We start from the raw sequence: 18,327 nt of genomic DNA on the forward strand, positions 1-18,327 counted from the left end.
AATAAAACACACAGCTATTAAAAAAATCTTGTACAGTAATTCAGTGTCTCTATATAACACTTACAGCTGTTTTTTGTTTATTCGCCAAACAAACTGGATGACCTTAAGTTATTGTGCATATTGGCCAAAATTAATCCTGCTGGTTAACTAGGGAACAGAGAACCAAAATACCATTGAATTTTACCTATGATGAATTAGGTTCACATGTCATCACCACCAGTCCAGTGGAATATGGGGCTGTCCAAAATCTTTGCTTCTAACAAAGCCTCACACATGGAGGAGAAAAAGCATGAACTGTAATACATGTTGCTGTCTGTGGACTTGGGTTATGCACACTAATGCCCTTTTACTACGTGAAAGGCAAAGAAATAGAACAATTTGGGTTAATGTAATGGTTAAGAATTGGCTTAGGGAACTAAAATTTGCTTCAGGGGAGGCAACTAAAAATATTTGGCTAAGATTATGGTTAGGGCTGCATGATTAATTCAGATCCGATCTTGATTCAGGCCCCTATGGAATCTAATTTTTATGTGAGAACTATTTCTGAGGTGTTTGTATTAGCAGAGAGAAAAGTTTTTGATTGAAACAAATTCATCTCCCTACCCCTCCAGGGCAAGACATCAATGTAAATAAATCAGATGTGCATGAAAGACAGTGGAGCAAAATGCTATGAAAGAAAGATATAAGTTACAGGAACAATAAAAAAAATTTCGTTATGGAGGAACTATGATGGTGAAGAGGAGCAAAAGATCTTATACATCTCAAATTCTTACGAAAATGCTGTTCTTATACTCTGCAGTCTTGGAAAGAGGATGATGACTGTCAGATACAAATGCAACAAAGCAAATGTGTATGACATTAAATGTCACAAAAAGGCCAGGATAACCTCAGCGGAAAATCCCTGTCACTGACCACTCAAACATCCACAGCTAGAGGCCAAAAAAGAGGGAGAGGTTAGACTTGTACTTTACTTTGTAATCAATCAGTCATAAAAAATACCAAAGCATACTGCTTTGCAAAGATTAAGAAGCCTTTAATAAATGGTCTTAGCGCCTATGTGTTTTAACTCAAAGGGTTCATCAGGGCACGGCAGGGCAGATCCACAGCTGGAACCTAAAAGTCTGTGGATACCATGACTTATTATTGCTTAAGTAGCCAAAAGTACTGGCTGTCGTCACCACTGCAAAACACAGGATAAATGCTTTGCTAAACAAATGCTACGCAAAGTCTTCTCACTGCTGTTCTCCATATTGTGCTACCTGCTCTAAGGTTACACTAACGTTAGATATGAAGCAACAGTAGAGTCAGAAATGAGAAAAATACTTCATTTTAAAGCCCCACATTTATAATCAAGCTGAACTATAGAAACATACGTAAACCTGACAGTTAGTTTTTAGCAGTATGGACTTTAATCATGAACAGTCTGAGCCTACGTACTGTAGCAAATCTTGAGGATCACACAGCCTTTTTTTAATTGATGAACTGAAATAGGCCTCTGTGTTTTGGGACATGGAGCTACCTAACGAATGCCTGATGATGTTATCAGCTGATCTGGTTTTGCGGTTATCTGGTGTTTTTAAAACGTGTCCATGAGTAATGGGTCTGTTGTTTGATGGATTTTACATTTATAACTCATGTTCTGGCAGCATAACAGGAGTACTTGAAAACACACTGATACACATTGTTGTATATTGTTGACTTTTTCAAAATGTCTTTTGAATTTGCATGGCATTTGAATTGAAACCCAACCTTTGACTGTAGATTACAGTAGTGCTCTGTTTTTCCTTAGAAGGGGAGGAAATGAGGTGGAAAGATTACGTAGTTTTGTGTTTGTTTTTCTGCCAACAACATGGTGTGGCTGTCATCACCTGTTCATCCTCTCACCTATTACCATTATTTCTGTGTCTTTAGGCACTTTCGCTTTGTCTGTCAGTACCATTTGTTCATCGTGGACAGGTGCTCTAGTGTTTATTTTCTCAATTTAATTTTGAGTAGACCAAGGTCAGAAGTTTAACTGTGAGCAATTACTTAGCAGCTCAAGGTTGCTGGAACGGTTCTGCAGCTTTGACGGCAATGCGATGCCACAGGAGGAGCCTCACGGCTGACCAAGGGAGTATCTGGCTTCAGATGGTAATAATAGCAGCAGCTGCCATACTTTGGAAACAACAGAGGCTGTCTGCCTCACATCCTTGAGTCAGACTCTTCTTGACCACTTAGTGATTGTATTTGTGTGGCCAGGGAAATTATCCGATGCCCAACTAAGTTTTGTTTAAATTGAACTTGGGTGTTTTTATTACACTAAGCTGGTATTGGAATCTGGACATCTTGATTGCTCAGTTGGTGAGAGTGGTCCAAGTGCAGGCTCCCTATGTCTAGGGACTCTTGTACCAAACAGCATGCTCTCCATCTCCAGACCAGCCAATTTACATCTCCATTCCCCAAGCGCTGAGACAAAATTCACAGTATAAATGTAACATTTCATGTGTTTATCATGAAAAATATGTGGAAGAGCTGTCAAAAATATTAGGCTGTGGCTCTGCAATATTGATTGCTACATGGCTTTGCTATATGGCAAAAATCTGAGTCCTATTAAGACATTCATAAAACTTCTCACACCACTTCTGCAGCAGAATGAAGTTCTCTGCTGTTGATTTATAGGTTCCCAACACTCATAGTTTACTCACAATATAGCCAAACGCACCATGTGCTGCAGCTCTGCTGTTGCTTCCTCATATTTGCGAAGCTTTGACGCAAGTAACTTATTGAGGAATTTAAAGGCGAAGTGAGTATAGTTTGAAACTTGGATCTGTAAGCTATTATAGCTTGTGTGTAAATACTGCAATGCGGTGGGCATTGCTGTCTGCCTCGGTGTCTTTTTTGAAAATCCCATTTAGGAAATTCTCAAATAGTACCCACAGTGGCTGTAATGAATAATAGAGGCCAGGGTAATTACAGTCAACACACCATAAACATAGGTGCAGCAGCAATGGCCCCAACAACAATTAGGCAGTTCTAGCACACACTGGGCGGGAGGTGGGGTGCTGTCTATTTCAGGGCTAGGAGATGAAGGCTGACAGAGACAGGCAAAAATATTCACTCACACACACCTACTGGTAATTTAAAGTCTACGATTAATGTGACCAGCATGTCTTTGGATTGTGGAACCCACACTGGCACGCTGAGAACATGCAAACTCCACACAGAAAGTCTCCAGCCAGCTGCCATAACATGATAATTAAAATGTGTACAGTCTAGTGAACACCATTACAAATCCTTTTAGCTGTATGGGGTGTAGAATGAATATGTTTGCATCACTGTGGTTGTCTTCCAGACTGGACAGCCAGGGCAATTATTCGTAGGTGTGCCACTGTGACCAAATTTAATTTCCCCGTGGAACGCGTCCAATTTTGTTTTCATTCCCGACCAAAATGGTTACCCTTTTGAGCCTCACTTGGGATAATTTGAGGAATTGTTTCGAAGAGAGAAGATGGTAAACAGTGTCACCAAACAGTAACACAGGGTGTTATTGTGCAAAGAGCTGTCAAGGGAATAGGTTGACCTTATCTTGCTGCTCAGAATAGAGTCAAAGGGGTGGCTCACAGCGCTAGTGTTATCACAACACAAGTGTGTTTTCCATCAGGGGTATTTATTTTTAGGAGACCAGAGGAGCACTAACAGCCCAAACCGGACACACTTGTGTTGTCTTTTAGTCTGATATTTCAGTTTGGCTCAATTTAATCATTTATTTGTCACATGTATTTATTCAAGGTAAAACTCATCAGCTCAGTCCTTTTTTGCATCTTCTTATGTTTGTGGCTGCTGCGTTATAATTGTCCATGTCTCCAGATGGTTCTGGCAATCCATGGTTTCTGGTTGTGGAATGATTTAACTGTCACATCCTGACCTTAGCAAGGTGGCCGCTCCTTCTGAGTACGACAGCACGTCACTGAAGCCGCTGTTAGCAGTGATCCACAGCAGGACTGGTTAGGAGAGAACCTCACATTCCCACCGTCACACCAGTCATTGTTTGTCGTAAGCACAGGTCTCCTCTCATGAGAGTTTTCTGCTCTGTCAGGTCGGCATGTAGAATAAGAACCACTAGTTTAAATTTGATTTTGTCTGATTTGTTTTTTATGGAGGTAAACATGGTTACGCAAATGTACTTTTGATTAAAGTATGGAAACCCTCGGGGACAAGCTGCTTGTGTCTCAGTCAATTTGCCCTGGAGTGAAAGTAGGTCAATGGCTCCACTTTGGCACACAGACAGTGTCTGATAAGGTCACTGTGCCAGTTTTGAATATGGATTTTAAAAATGACCGGGATCACGGAACTTGTTATTTTACTTCATTGCTCTTTTTCACACATAATTGAGTTTCAGAATATTTCAGCATATTTTAGCGAGATGCGATGGTCGCCATGAAAATGAAGTGCTTTATTCACATACACACACACACACACACACACACACACAGAATGGGGGATGGGGGAAAAATAAACCATTTCTTAGGTAATTGGACACGTGGGCCTGATGATGCTTTGTGACTTTATTTTTCTCTCTTTGTCTGTCTCTTATCCTCTCTCCCTCTGTATTGGTTGCCTAGAGACCTGCAGTAGGATGCATGGAAATGGCAGGAAAAGGTCAGGCAAACCTTTGAGAAGTTAGTCATCCACCGTGTGGAGGTGTTAGTGGGATTGCAGTGGATAGGGCAGAATGGTGAAGGTGTTCTCAAGTACTCCACTACAACATGTCATCTTGCCCTGATCCATTTGACATGTGCCGCTGGAGTGATGGATGTTAGTGGGGGCACTCGTAGTTGTCACCTCATCAAGTAGTAGTTATTAAACATTATCGGATTGGGGGTGTCTCTCAGTTGTTTTTGGGCTCAATTTATCTTAAAGTCACCCTCGACCTTAAGTAAATAAAGATGGGAAAACACTCCAGACTGTTCTTTGGTTTTTCAACTGATCACGTAACAGGTAGATAGGTTTTTTTATTGTGCAATGAGTTGTTCAACATTTAAGTTAAGTGTGAGTGTGCTACGTAACACTTTCCAAAGTTCTTCAGTATGGTTATTGAATATGACAGTATTTTACATAACATGCTAAAATGGCTGTTTGTTGAGGAACCAAACCGATGACCTGTTGCTTTATTCTCTGTCTCCGCAGGTATGGCCTCACAAGTCTTGGTCTACCCACCACACATTTATCAAACCCAGACAAGTGCCTTTAGCAGTGTGAAGAAACTCAAAGTTGAGCCCAGCAGCTGTGTGTACCATGAGAGGGCACACCCGCGGACTTATCTGAACAGCAGAACCCTTGGCATTGTGCACCCAACAAAACAAGCCCACTCGTTTGTGAACCGAGACTTGGCAGTGGGCGTGAAAGTGCGTGGAGGACAAGAGTACCCGGTGCAGACGGTGGTGGTGCGTGGTGTACAGAGACAACAGCCCGGTAAAGGAGGAGGAAGAGGAGGAGGCGGAGGAGGAGGAGGCGGCGGCGGAGGCCCAGCTGCGGCCCAGCAGCGACAGGACGCAGGGGTCGTCCACTCGCAGGGCAAGGAGCAGCAGCAGACAGACACAGCAAGTGGGGGCAGCAGTGGAGCAACAGGGGCAGGAGGAGGGGGACGGGGAGAGGGCTGCAGTGGAGGAGGCGAGGGAGGTGGAGAGGAGGAGGGTGACAGGGAAGAGAACTGTGGAGGTTTGAACTCAGCTGACAGCTCTCAGCGATGTGGGCTGAAACGTAAAAGTGAGGAGCTGGATAACCGAGGGAGCACCATGCAGATTGTGGAGGAACTGTCAATGTTGCCTGCCATGATACAAACGACGAATGTGGGGAATGCAACCATGACTGCGCCTGCGGCCGTGGGGGCTGGAGGGGGCCCCTCCAAACAGGGTGTAGGTGCAGCAGGAGGGACGGGAGGAGGGGATGGGGACTATCAGGTAGTACAGCATGAAGTCTTGTGTTCCATGAAGAATACTTATGAAGTGCTGGATTTCTTGGGACGCGGCACATTCGGCCAGGTTGTTAAGTGCTGGAAGAGGGGCACGGGTGAGGTAGTGGCTGTGAAGATCCTGAAGAACCACCCTTCATACGCACGGCAGGGTCAAATCGAAGTTGGCATCCTTGCTCGTCTGAGTGGGGAGAATGCAGATGAGCACAACCTGGTGCGAGCCTTTGAATGCTTCCAGCACCGCAGCCACACCTGCCTGGTGTTCGAGATGCTTGAGCAGAACCTGTACGATTTCCTGAAGCAGAATAAGTTCAGCCCGCTGCCGCTGAAAGTGATCAGACCTGTGCTACAGCAGGTAGCTACAGCTCTGAAAAAGCTGAAGAGTATGGGTCTGATTCATGCAGACCTCAAGCCTGAGAACATAATGCTGGTGGACCCAGTGAGGCAACCCTACAGGGTGAAGGTGATAGACTTTGGCTCAGCCAGTCATGTGTCCAAAGCAGTGTGCTCCACGTACCTCCAGTCTCGGTACTATAGGTAAGTACAAAAAAGGAGAACCAGATTTTTTTATATTTTTGCACAGCAATTTTGAGGTCAGTGCAAACTAAACTATTTCCAGTCTCTACTGGTGTCCAGGCCCCCATAGTCAGGTAAAAAAATGTCCTTCCTCTAGCAAAACAAGGAAATGTTTCCCATACTGCACAACATCCTGCCTGTTTAGGAGTCACATACCACAGACTCTGAAAAAATGTGACCCTGCAGTGTTTACTAGCCGACTATACACTCACTGTTCATGTCCCTACAGACTGGAAGAGAAAACTGTTCTGCATGACATTTTAAATCATAAGAAAAAAGTTATTTACATTCAGGGTGAAGCTTCACGGCCTGAGGAGTTAAAAAGAATTACAGAGATTATGTTACGAAGAAAAGAATGGACAGGCAAATATTTGACGACTGGCGTTAATACACAGTATGAACAGTTAGGTTAAGTCAAGAAAGGTTGGGAGAGAAATTACTGAATGCCATTCCAAACATAAGTATGCAGTTACAGGCTGTAGGGTATGACATGGCTGTAGATATAGTACCTAATGTTTATTTTAGAAGGATGTCTGTTTCTGGTCTTGGATGTGCACTTGGAAAACCAGCAGGACAAATTACCTTTGGCGTTATGTTGTGAGTGCTTTGGTTTGATTAGAAAAACAGGCCTGAAATGGTTTCAGCTGTTGGATAAGAGGCCGGAGTGACCTAGTTCACTGTTTGGTTCGTACCTCTCCCTGTTTTGCATAGAGCCACTAAGATAAGATATAAAGTCATTTTTCACCAATATTCTCCTCGGATGGCTTCCACTAATTTACATGAGGCTTTGTGCGGAATTTGACATGGTTAATCCTAGCATCTAGGTATATGGTTGATGCGCAAGTGGCGTGACTAATGGTTGTTAAATGATTTGAATTCAAACCTTCACAGCCTGTGTACTCTCTGTTCATGATTCAACCAAGGCATATTATGACTGAGTCACAAGCTATAACATCATTATAGCTTCATTGGACCTTTTCTAAGGCACAAGGAATGAACTGTGACATTCAATTTTTGCCTGATGTCCATACAGTTAGGATGCCTGCATTGTGCTGTTGTTGTGCTTGTGACCCATTGGTGTGAAAGCACAGTGGAAATGCACTGTGTATTACATTTAGCCCATGGAAAAGAGACATATTCAACTTTCAAATTGAATATGTGCAAGGCTATAGATGTGAGTATATTTCTCTCAATTTGAGCACACAGATAGGCATCATGTATTAAGCTGTGATCTTGGTCACCCTGGAAATATAATGTAAGGATGTTATGTATAGTTACGTGAAGAGTGTACGACATTATACACGTTTGGCTCTGGCTGCCATGTTGGTGAATGCCCCCACAGTTGGCACAGTAGGAATGGGCATACCAGATTTTAAAGAAATGCAATGTAATTAAATTAATAATTCAAGTAGAGAACAAAATACCAATAAAACTTGCTAAGAAACTAAACAGTATTTAAAATATGGCCTTTATTAACAATAAATATATGGTGCAGTAAAAAATCTGTCACATCATAAAGATTTCTGTCAAGTAAGACATGTAGATACGAGCTACAATAAAACGTGGTGTGTCTCAAATCACATACTTCTGTTTGTACACTTCCATGTAGTATACTATGTGCACTACGTACTTATTGGTGTAGTGCATGAATTTTGACAGGGTAGTGTTGTCTCAAACCAAACACGGCTGTTGTGCACTTACCGGAAATGACGACCGCAAATTTCGACCTCTTATTCCTCTTTAATGCCTAATTGTAACCGGCCAGTGGAGCATTACCGCCACCATTTGCCCACAACATCAAAATGTGCAGCTTTTAGCTAGTTAGCAAACTAGCATTAGCATTCGCGTTATCGTTTGCGGTACCAAATCATTACAGACTGCTAAATTAACCCAATAAACATACTGCTGGCTTATATCCGACAACAGTATAGTGGTGCTTAGTGCAAAAAACATATATAACATGTATAACTTACATTTGTACAATGTAGCGACAGTCACGGTTGCGCAGTCCTCGGCCACCATTTCCTGTTTGAAAAGTGGTCCCTCCCCTTCCGTTACACAGCCAAGTTGGCGACCATTGAGGGCGAGAAGTGTCCATAGTTCCACACTCAACTTCTTGACCGTTGTGAGTGCACCATCCGGGTACTCATAGCGTACTGCATTTTTCCATAGTTCTCAGTGTGAATGCACTTATGCACTCAAAATATTAAGCGTAAGTACAGAAGTATGCGATTTGAGACACAGCAATGGTCTGATTGACACTAGAGCTGCAGGATGTTAGGAAAATTTGCAATATGCAATAACATTGAATATTGCAAGAACGATACTTCTTGCGATAAATAATACTGAGGTAACTTTTTACTAGCCATGGGCCATTGGAAAGTCCTCATTGTTGGACTCTGCCTAGCTGTGAGGACTCTGTCTGATTGGTTATAGAGTTAACAGCATGGCACGTGTCAGACATGATGGCACCTACAGACAGAATGCAATCTAATATGTTGTTACTATATTCAGAGTGCAATATTGCAGTCTTTGGCAATATGCTTATTGCAAACATTGACATTGCAGTGACAATAAAAAAACAAGTTGTGCAGCCGTAATTCACACTGGTGGCGTAGGTCGATACTAGCAAGCAACCTTTGTTTTCTTTCTATCATGTCATTGGGTCTTCCTCTCTGATGACGTGCTAAAAAAGATAAGATGTCGACTCTGCATCAGCGTAATGCTGTGGAGTGATTGATGTAGTGTGTGGATTTATGCCTGATCAATTTGCCCCTCCTCTAGATTCTCCCACTCTTTGTACCTTGCTCTCACACATGGCAAGCACCTCACCCTCCAGTCGTATCTAATTTCCATGAGTTGTGATGTTATCACCTAAATGTAATAAGTTAAGAGGAAGACTTCAGGCCTGCCTCTTTTTAAAAAAAGTTGAAAAGGTCAGTTAAGATCTAGACTTGGACATTTTAAGTAGACATACTGCCTTGACAGAGCTTGTCAAAGAATACCAAAACAAGTGGAGATCTGCTCACATGGCGAGATTAAGCCAATTGATTTTGTGGTACGGATGGTTTTTGTCTTAAACCGTGCTTTTTGAGGCTGGGAAGAAGTGAGCAGGATTTATGAGCCACATTCAGGTCAGTGCTAGCTGTTTTAGGGAAAGGCATTTACATGGCATTTGAATAATTCTCACTGCCTGCACACTGAGCCAGTGAAGCAGTATGCTCCAGAGGGAATAAGAATACTGTCGATGAAAATAGATGCAAATAAATGATTTGATGTCTGTCTCTATTTGCATTTACCGTAGCTTTTCTCACTGGCTGAAGTGAGAAGACAGTACTTGCTTTGACCTGTTCCTTGGCCATAGTTTCGTGGGAACAGTTTAAAAAAAAATAGACTCGTCAGTGACACCTAATTATTACATTCTCTTTTCATCTCTCACATCAATCATTCTTCATTTTTGTGAATGTTGTGGTATTGTTGTAAATGCACTTTGTTTCAGGAAGTTGCTCAAAATAGAACTGTCGTGCCTTGCTGTGCTTTTATGGGGGAGGAAGTGAAGAGTACAGCTGCTTCAACTGTTTGTCAGTTCTGTCAACCTCAGACTTTGGTGACCAGCAGTTTCTCACAGGTGTTTGCATGGTGTTGTATTTTTATACACTATGACAGATGAGTTAATATATCAGTAATTTAAGCAGCGATACATTTTATCCTAATATAAAAAACAAAGGATACTTACTATATTATACATATCACCATCATATAGTAGGATTATGTGGCGTTTTCATGGTAGTTGTATTGTACAATAATACTTGTCATACGCTATAAGCAGAGGGGCAGTTTCCTTATTCATACAGGACATCATGAGACTCTTCAATATGTAACAGAATAGAATACAGAACAGAATATTTTTTATTTATTTGTGATTGATTCCCCTCTTAGGACTGCATTGTTTTGATTACAAAACACTAATAGATGAAAAATACTTTGAAAAGACGTGTTCCCTCTGTAGTTTGTCCCCCCTCACAGACAGGAGTATGCAAAGCATACTGTTAGGGAACAGCGTTGCTGAGGCTAAGAGTGAAGGGTTGCTTAAAATAGCTCCTGGGATGCTGGCCAGTGGGCTTTGACTTCTATAGATGGTGAAGCACATAGGCAGCCAAAATGAAATAAGGACAGCTTGAAATACTAGAGAGCTCTCGCTTACTCACTCAAGGTCAACCAGCTCTAACGTCAGCTGCTTTGATTGTTGTATGTCCATTTGTGTTTGTGTGTTTGGTTATGTGTGCAGCATTTAATATTCTGTAATCAAACGTGGCTGGTGGATACCTCCAATCTATCATCCACTCAAACCGATACGTTTGACAGATACAACAGCCGCTTCCACAGTTTACAGGCATTCAGTCAGTGGCTGCTTGTAACTTGCCACCCTGATTTGCACAGTCAGCTGAGAGCTCTCAGAGCTCAATTTGCTAAATAAAAGTGGCGATTTTTATGCAGTTTTTAGGTGCATATATCAACAATATTATTACAGACAAATGATTTGGGTTGGTTTAGATCAGATGGAAATGAGACATGGCAGTTAATTTTTTGGATGTGGATTTGCAAATGCATTGTCCTTTCACTTTTTGATTTTATTTTTAAGTCTTTTAATTTTGATCGTGCATTGAATTTGGCATGCAGTAGCTTTTTTCCGTTACTACATTTTGTTTGTGTTCCTATACAACATTTCAACATTGACATTATGTAAAGGTCTGCTCTAGATTGGCCACCGTGGACCAGTACCTCTTATAAACCACAAACTGTTGTTCATTCTCGTGTCTACACATGGAATAATTGAACTAAAACTACTGGATTTACTTTTCCTGAGAAGTAGGTCTGGCATTTTTACAGAATGAACAAGTAATCCCCCAGAGAGTCTTCAAAACATGTTTTGTGTGTGTGGGAACTTTTGGGCACACAGGCGTCTCTCTTTTTATAAACTGCATACTTCTTTTGGGTTAGTAGGTAATGGGTATTTCCAGGTATTCATATTGCCAGTAAGCAGCATACCAAAGTAGCTTGCAATCTGTCTGTTAGCAAGAACCTAAATTATGCATCAAGGTTGGTTCTCATGATGGTGTTTTCTGCAGCATCTTGTATTTTATTTACAAGATGCGATCGTTTAGTTTTCAGTTGACTTTGATGCTGTGTCATCCCTGCTGGTGATAAATTCATGTTGCATCTGTAGCAGAAGCAACTCCCTTAAGGTTTGCAAAAATGTCTCAGATTCGTGCTCACATGCGAAATTCAGCTTGATGTACCGACTGGTGTGAAGCTCCCTTAACCAGGGCTTTCTGATTGCTTCATATTTTCAGCAACAAATGACTTTGCTGGTGTTGTGCCAACGGTCACATTGTTTTAATAAAATAAGTTGTTACTGGTATAAGTAACGAGAACTGCTGCAGTCACCAGAGCAGCTAAGAAATCTTTTTATGAAATAGCAATTTCGTTATCCTCCTGCAAAGCTTTAAACGTATTGTTACATTACAATAAATCTTCGCACACTCAGCTGAGTGAGCATGTGATTGTCAGCTTTTGCCAGTGTGTTATTATGGTACAAATACTGTTTGAATAATCCTGAAGAATTATTGAAACTACCACAGTGGGCAGACACAGTTCAGCCTAGCACAATGTGATACTACTGCTTCACAATAAATGCTGGCCTTTCTGAAATGGCTCTTTGAGTTGGTAGTCAAACAAATTGCTCAAACATAATAACAGTGGAAATGAAACCTGCAGAAAGTGCTTCAAACTCCACGATCAGCTTTGTATTCCAGAAAGCCTGGGTGAAATGTCCATGGAGTAGTTGAGAGACACCTTGAAAGTGGCATCCTTCATGATTAAGGCCGTGCAGTTGGCAACAAAAAGCTTAGATATGTTGTAGTCAAGGCTGTAAATTGCTAGTAGTTCACTTCATGTATTCTGGCAGGCTAAATGTTAAGCTTTAAGAGATTTTAATTGATTAAATAGGTGTGGGTCGTCTGTCTGCTTTCTTTTTATATCATTTGAAGATTTTGTTTCATCATAAAATTACAAAATGATGAACATCAAATAGAAGTAATCGCTCATTAAGCTGGACCTGCTAGTTTAAATCATTTATAAGCCATCTGTCAAGGAATTTTGATATAGGTGTGCAAGTAAACAAATGTTTTTGTTAAAATTGTTGAATTACCCACAGGCTAGGGTTATTGTTATCTTGTCCAGAGCCTGCTGAACTCACAATACTTGGATTCAAACAGCAAAACTGCAGAGAAGATGCTCAGCCCACCAACTGGAAAAGTATCTCTCTCAACACTGGCTCCATGTCAGCACATTGAATGGTTAACATCTGTAAAACGTGTCTAAAGCCTTGTATCCTTAATCTGAGGTCTGGGCAGATCAGAGTGCAAGTGCTACCTCTGCCTTTGCTGCACTGCCTCTGTGTTCCTCTGAATAATGCAGAGTGCCCCGAGAGTGTGTGGAATTACAGTTCCTGGAAGAGACGTGCGGTAAAGCTCCATTCTTCCATCATGGAGTCACCGTGTAGTCAGTTTGTCTTTGTGACTGCGCTCACGCCAACTGCATTGTGGCCCAAATGAGTTTATTTATCAGAGCAAGCTTACTGAAAGGCCTGCGTAAGCATGCCACGGCAATGACCCCACCCCCTCCCTGTGTAGCCACCCTTATTTGCTGTTCCCTGTGTGAGCTGGTAGGATGCCACTTTACACTTGGTTCCTCCCTGTGAGGACAGAGCAGGGAGGATCAGAGAACTATTTTTGGAGTGTGAGATAATGGCCATGAATAAGAAATAGAGATGGAGATAATTTCTCTGCTCTGCCATGTCCCCTCTTGCAAAGAATTAGACTCGTGCCAGCACTTTTTTTTTTTCAGGTGAGATAAAAATAAGATACAACTGAAGGAAAAACATCAGACCTGCATATCAAAGGAACACTGACATTTTGGGAATATGCTTGTTTACTATCTTACCTGCAGTCAGAGAAGAAGATTAATAACAGTTTTATATCTAGAGTACAGTATAGAGATATGTCTGGGGCATATGTAGCCGAGCTTGATGCAAATACTAAAGGGGAAGCAAAAATACACTTTTTAACAACTCCAAAATTTTTGCTTTAAATCTAAGCCAGTGCAACCATCAGTCAGATGTGTCCGGAGTTCAGACAGCGTGCAAATCTGGCACCCTTACTCTGGGTAGGGGACTATTGACATACTTGGCGCTGCATTTTTTTTTAGCTGAACTCTTGACAGTTTTTAATTTAATAACTAGCTCCAAGGAAACTGGAAACACAGTTAGTAAATATTCAGTTGACTTTCAGTGGTGAAGACATAAAAATGCAGTCTAGGTTAAAGAAACATGTTTATCAGGATATCAGGATAGAAGACGCAACTTATTTCCAGTGTCTGAGGTGTTGATCTGAACCTCTGGGTCAACAGTTTAGTGCACACGTACACTGTGTGTTTTGGAGTCTGGCCATGCATCATGTTTGCATTGGTTCTGCTAACATAACATCGCCTTGCGCCTCAGCCTCTGTGTGGATGAGAGACAGACAAACAAAGAGGGAGGAAAAAGAGGAGATGCATGGGAGAAAGGAAGCAGCTGTTTGAGGCGAAGGAGCCAACAGTTGAACTTGTTGACCAGGAAGAGACTTGTTTTCATTGGTCACAGCCTATCCACAAAGGAGCAGTAAAACATAGCTCAGGCTTGGGGCCAAGAGGAGAGAGAAAGAATGGCAACCAAACCTCACCACTGCTCCCGCCTGTTTGGGTTTTATTTTGTGATTGTTGCTGAATATTCTACCTGCAGTGTGGGCGGGTTATACTTGGCACAGCAGTGGTGTGCCCGTGCTGGGCCTGCTGTTACTGCTGCGCTCAGCATTGTGCAAACGGGTTTGTTAGTGATGGTTTCCCTTAAAGCCAATGCAGAGACTGTTATTCTAAGTCAGGCCTTGCTCAGTAGTGACATCACCAAAACCAAATGTCACCACGTCAGCCTAAATCTATTAAATAAAATCATTAGACGCACAACTTATTTAAAACATACTCACAAGATTATTTCAAGTATTTCCAACCTAATAAACACATATTAAATTATATGGTTTACAGAAAGGTTGAAGCTCTGAAAGTGAGCTGTGAACAGGGGAATGTTTTGAAAAAGAGTGTCTGACAACGCTGCCAGCAGGCGCAGAAAGCTCTTTGAAGATGTGTCTTTTTCCCCCCTCGGCTGCCTCTGGATGTGTTTTTCACCGATAACACACGAGGCTCTATGGAAACCTTTGAACACAGTGATATTGTATACAACTCTTGTCTCACTCATAGCCGTTCATTTCCAACCTTTGAACAGCGCAGCAGTATCAGTCAGCAGACTTGATGTGTGCCCTTTTGTCTTGGTGCTGAGAGAAAACATGTTCAGCTTTCATACAAAGATATACTGCAGCACATTAAAGCATTAGTAAAAGATTCACTGCATTTAATGGATGGTAAAATTATATTAATGTTATGTTGATGTGCCCCTGGTTGTTGCATAAAATATAAGTAAGGCCATAAAAACTGATATTAAAGGGGAAGTAGACCCATTTTCAAAATTCATACATTATTCCAATGTCCTAAAACAGTCCGAACATATTATTAAACATAAATCTCTCCCAAACCCTGAAAACTAGAGTGCTAAAACTCAAAACTGTGATGTCATAAGGTATAAAGTCTGGAGCTGCTCCATAGGCGATGAATCAGGAAAGATGTTATAGACTGAATTACAATGTTTACACTAACTTCTGGGTAGAAAATCCCAGCATCATGTAGCTAAAATCAGACAGCACTGACCAAACGCCACCAAAAAAAATCCATATCAGTTGAAGTGTCACTATACATAGACTATTTTCACTGCTTTACTTGCCGTCAGACAGCCTTTCCTGACGGGGATCAGAAGCAGTCATCTCAAAGCCACCACACTCCGTTGACAAAAACAGTGATTTTACTAAGCAAAGTATGGTATTTGATAATCTACTGCTGCCTTTATTTCTCTCTAAGGTGTAAGGTAATTGTGGAGAAAAATATTCTAAAAATAGCTTACACTTAAACTGATACTGATTTTTATTTAGGTGACTAAAATATGTTTTGCTGCGACCCCTGTCCACACAGTACATAGCTTAGGTTTCATGCCAGTGGATTTAGTTTCTCAAAAATGCTAGCAAAGCGACACAACACATACTATAAGATATAAAATAAGATAGGATGGACCACTGTATTAAATAGAGGTAGGAATCACCAGAGACCCCCATGATCTGATATTATGACAATACTTAGGTAATTTTAATTGGTTGCAACATGCTGAGTGTTGCGGTTACATACATTGCGATTTATCCATATTTTTCTTCAGCTGCTAATTATGTCCCCAAAGGAATTATGCTAAATTGCATCGTCCCTATCAAACAAAATTAAAACTTTGTCTTATTAGATAAAACAGAACATTACAGGTACAACTGAAAATGGCAACAGAAATTAACGAGCTTGCCAGTTTCACACATCTCCACAATTAAAATCAATTGCCAGTTGTCTACCTGGAAGTGACAGTACAAAGTCACTTTAATTTGGTTTATAGATGACATTGAGAGCACCCAGAGTTATGTTGTGTATGTAGGTATATTTTCTGAGAACACTAAAAAAGAGCAAAAGCTCATTTGGGTATAAAAGAACCTAACAAACATTCTGTGAGTTCAAAAAATCTGACTCCAGTATCACAAATTGAACAAATAACTGCCTGTTAAGGTGCAGCTATGAGGCATTGGGTCATTGAATATGATCATTGTAGTTTTGTCCCTGTGATAAACTTGACCTCCAATATGTTATTCTACAGGTTCATAGGTGCAGGGCCGGTGCTTTGTGCTGTCATCTGTGTGTGAGTTTTTGCCTGTTCAGGAACCGCTATTCATTTAATTGCTATACCCACTTATTCCTGATAAGTGTTTTCATGTAGCGAGTCTGTCCATGCACAGCAGGATGCTACTCCATCACCTTAGTCATTTTTTTGTTGTACTTGTCCATTTCTGCCAGAGCCCTTGCACGTGGCCATGAGTGGTCACGAGGCCTTTGCTCTTGTAGCTATTCATTGGCCCCTCAGGTTGTACTTCATATCCTCAGGACGGAAAATAGATTTGGTTTCACGGGAGGGCGGTGAGGCTTCAGTTGCGTTGATTAGCACGTGCAACCATGGCAACACCCCCGCCCAAAACCCCACAAAACTAAAGAGAGGAAGGACCTGCTGTTTTTTGTTTGTGTCTCTTTATTTCACTCTAAGATTTCACTGTTGCACTGATACATGGCATTCAACAGGGAAAGGTAACGGCAATACAGCAATACAACCTTCCTCTGTGTACGTAGAAGCACTTGTTTTGAATTGAACTATTGGTGGAATCTGACAAAGACAAATAAGAGCTAATCATAATGGTGATGCCTAAATGCTCTGTCACTTTCTTTTCTTGGTCTATGTCTTGGCGATTCTCCTGAAAATAGAACTGGTTCAGGATGACTTAAGTTCATACTGGCGTCGTTATTTTGATTGATCTGGGGTTTTTTTGGCTTTTAGATTATGAAAGCAGCCTAGAGCAGTCTTAAAATGTTATTTATCACATGGATAAGAATACTGAGCACCTGAGAAGGCCTTAAAATGAATTGTTTTGCCATAGTAATTATTGTTTGCATAGGACACAATGAGCAGGCTTATTGTGACTTTAAGAAATAGGGAAGTATTCTTAATAAAAGCAGATTATGGAGGCCTGAATAGAAGCTCTTATCTGCTGCATCTTGAATTGACGGAGCCAGTGGGCAGTCAAACTCAGAAGTTGAATATGAGCTGTTGATGGTCTCATGCATTACCTGCTGCAGGGGGCAAGACTGCCAGGTTTTGGTTACAGAGTAGTCTCACTACTAGACCAACGCAACGATGCCTTGTTGTGCTGCTCAAGCTGTAGTGATCAGCTTTACTGTACATCCCTTTATTAGCCTGGTGTCCTGATGAATGCAATGCTGTGTTGATATGTAGCTTCTCTCTTCTCACTCCTTCAGGGAAAACCTGTTCCTTATAAATAGGACATGCCTGTGAGGCTGAAATTGTTGGCATAACTGCCTGGTTGGTGTTTCTGCAGCTATGTTGCCCACTGCACCAGCTGTTGCATGCATTTGTTTGGGACCATGTGATAAATAAGTCTAAAACTTATTTTAGCAGGTCTTAAATTTGCTGTTGCTATCCATATGTCCCACACCATTCAGTCCCATATGGCTCCAAAGACGTCATAGGGTAGTTATGAAAGCTCAGGATTGCCTTAGTTGGTATGTGCAGCTTTCTGAAATAGCCATCTTAGTCACTTGTGCTAATTGTCTTGAAATCTCATCCTCGTCATTCTTGGGATTACTTCAATCGTCTGGATTCTTTCAGGTTGGTAAATAGATTGTAGAGGCTATATTTTGTATAAGTGCTGAATGGAAATGAAATGAGATCTTTCAGTCATTCAAGTTTCTCTCTAAGTTAGTATTAGAGCTCAGGTAGTCTGATGCTGTTAGCTATGTAGAGAATAAGGGCATAATTATTTTTTTGATAATTATCAAAGCACAGTCTCAGTATATTTGTATTGAATCATTATGATTATAAACAATGTTCAAACATCCCCAGCCCTGTTGTTGCATAAAATAGGGGATATCTAATGTCTAATAGGTATGTACTGTTATTCTCAGTGCCAGGTAGTCATTGTGTCTTGTCTTATTTTAACAAG

General features: G+C 41.2%; 1 protein-coding gene across 2 annotated transcripts in view; it reads left to right on the forward strand.

Moving 5' to 3' along the window:
* Nucleotides 1-18,327, forward strand: part of hipk3b (homeodomain interacting protein kinase 3b) — a 43,860-nt gene that overhangs the window by 3,800 nt on the left and 21,733 nt on the right. For both annotated transcript variants that reach the window (XM_049593517.1, XM_049593525.1), the window contains exon 2: nucleotides 5,167-6,487. In XM_049593517.1, the coding sequence (XP_049449474.1) occupies nucleotides 5,167-6,487 (1,321 nt within the window). The remainder of the gene's footprint in view (nucleotides 1-5,166; nucleotides 6,488-18,327) is intronic.

This window comes from Epinephelus fuscoguttatus, linkage group LG2, assembly GCF_011397635.1.
Source record: "Epinephelus fuscoguttatus linkage group LG2, E.fuscoguttatus.final_Chr_v1".
NCBI classification, from domain to species: domain Eukaryota; kingdom Metazoa; phylum Chordata; class Actinopteri; order Perciformes; family Serranidae; genus Epinephelus; species Epinephelus fuscoguttatus.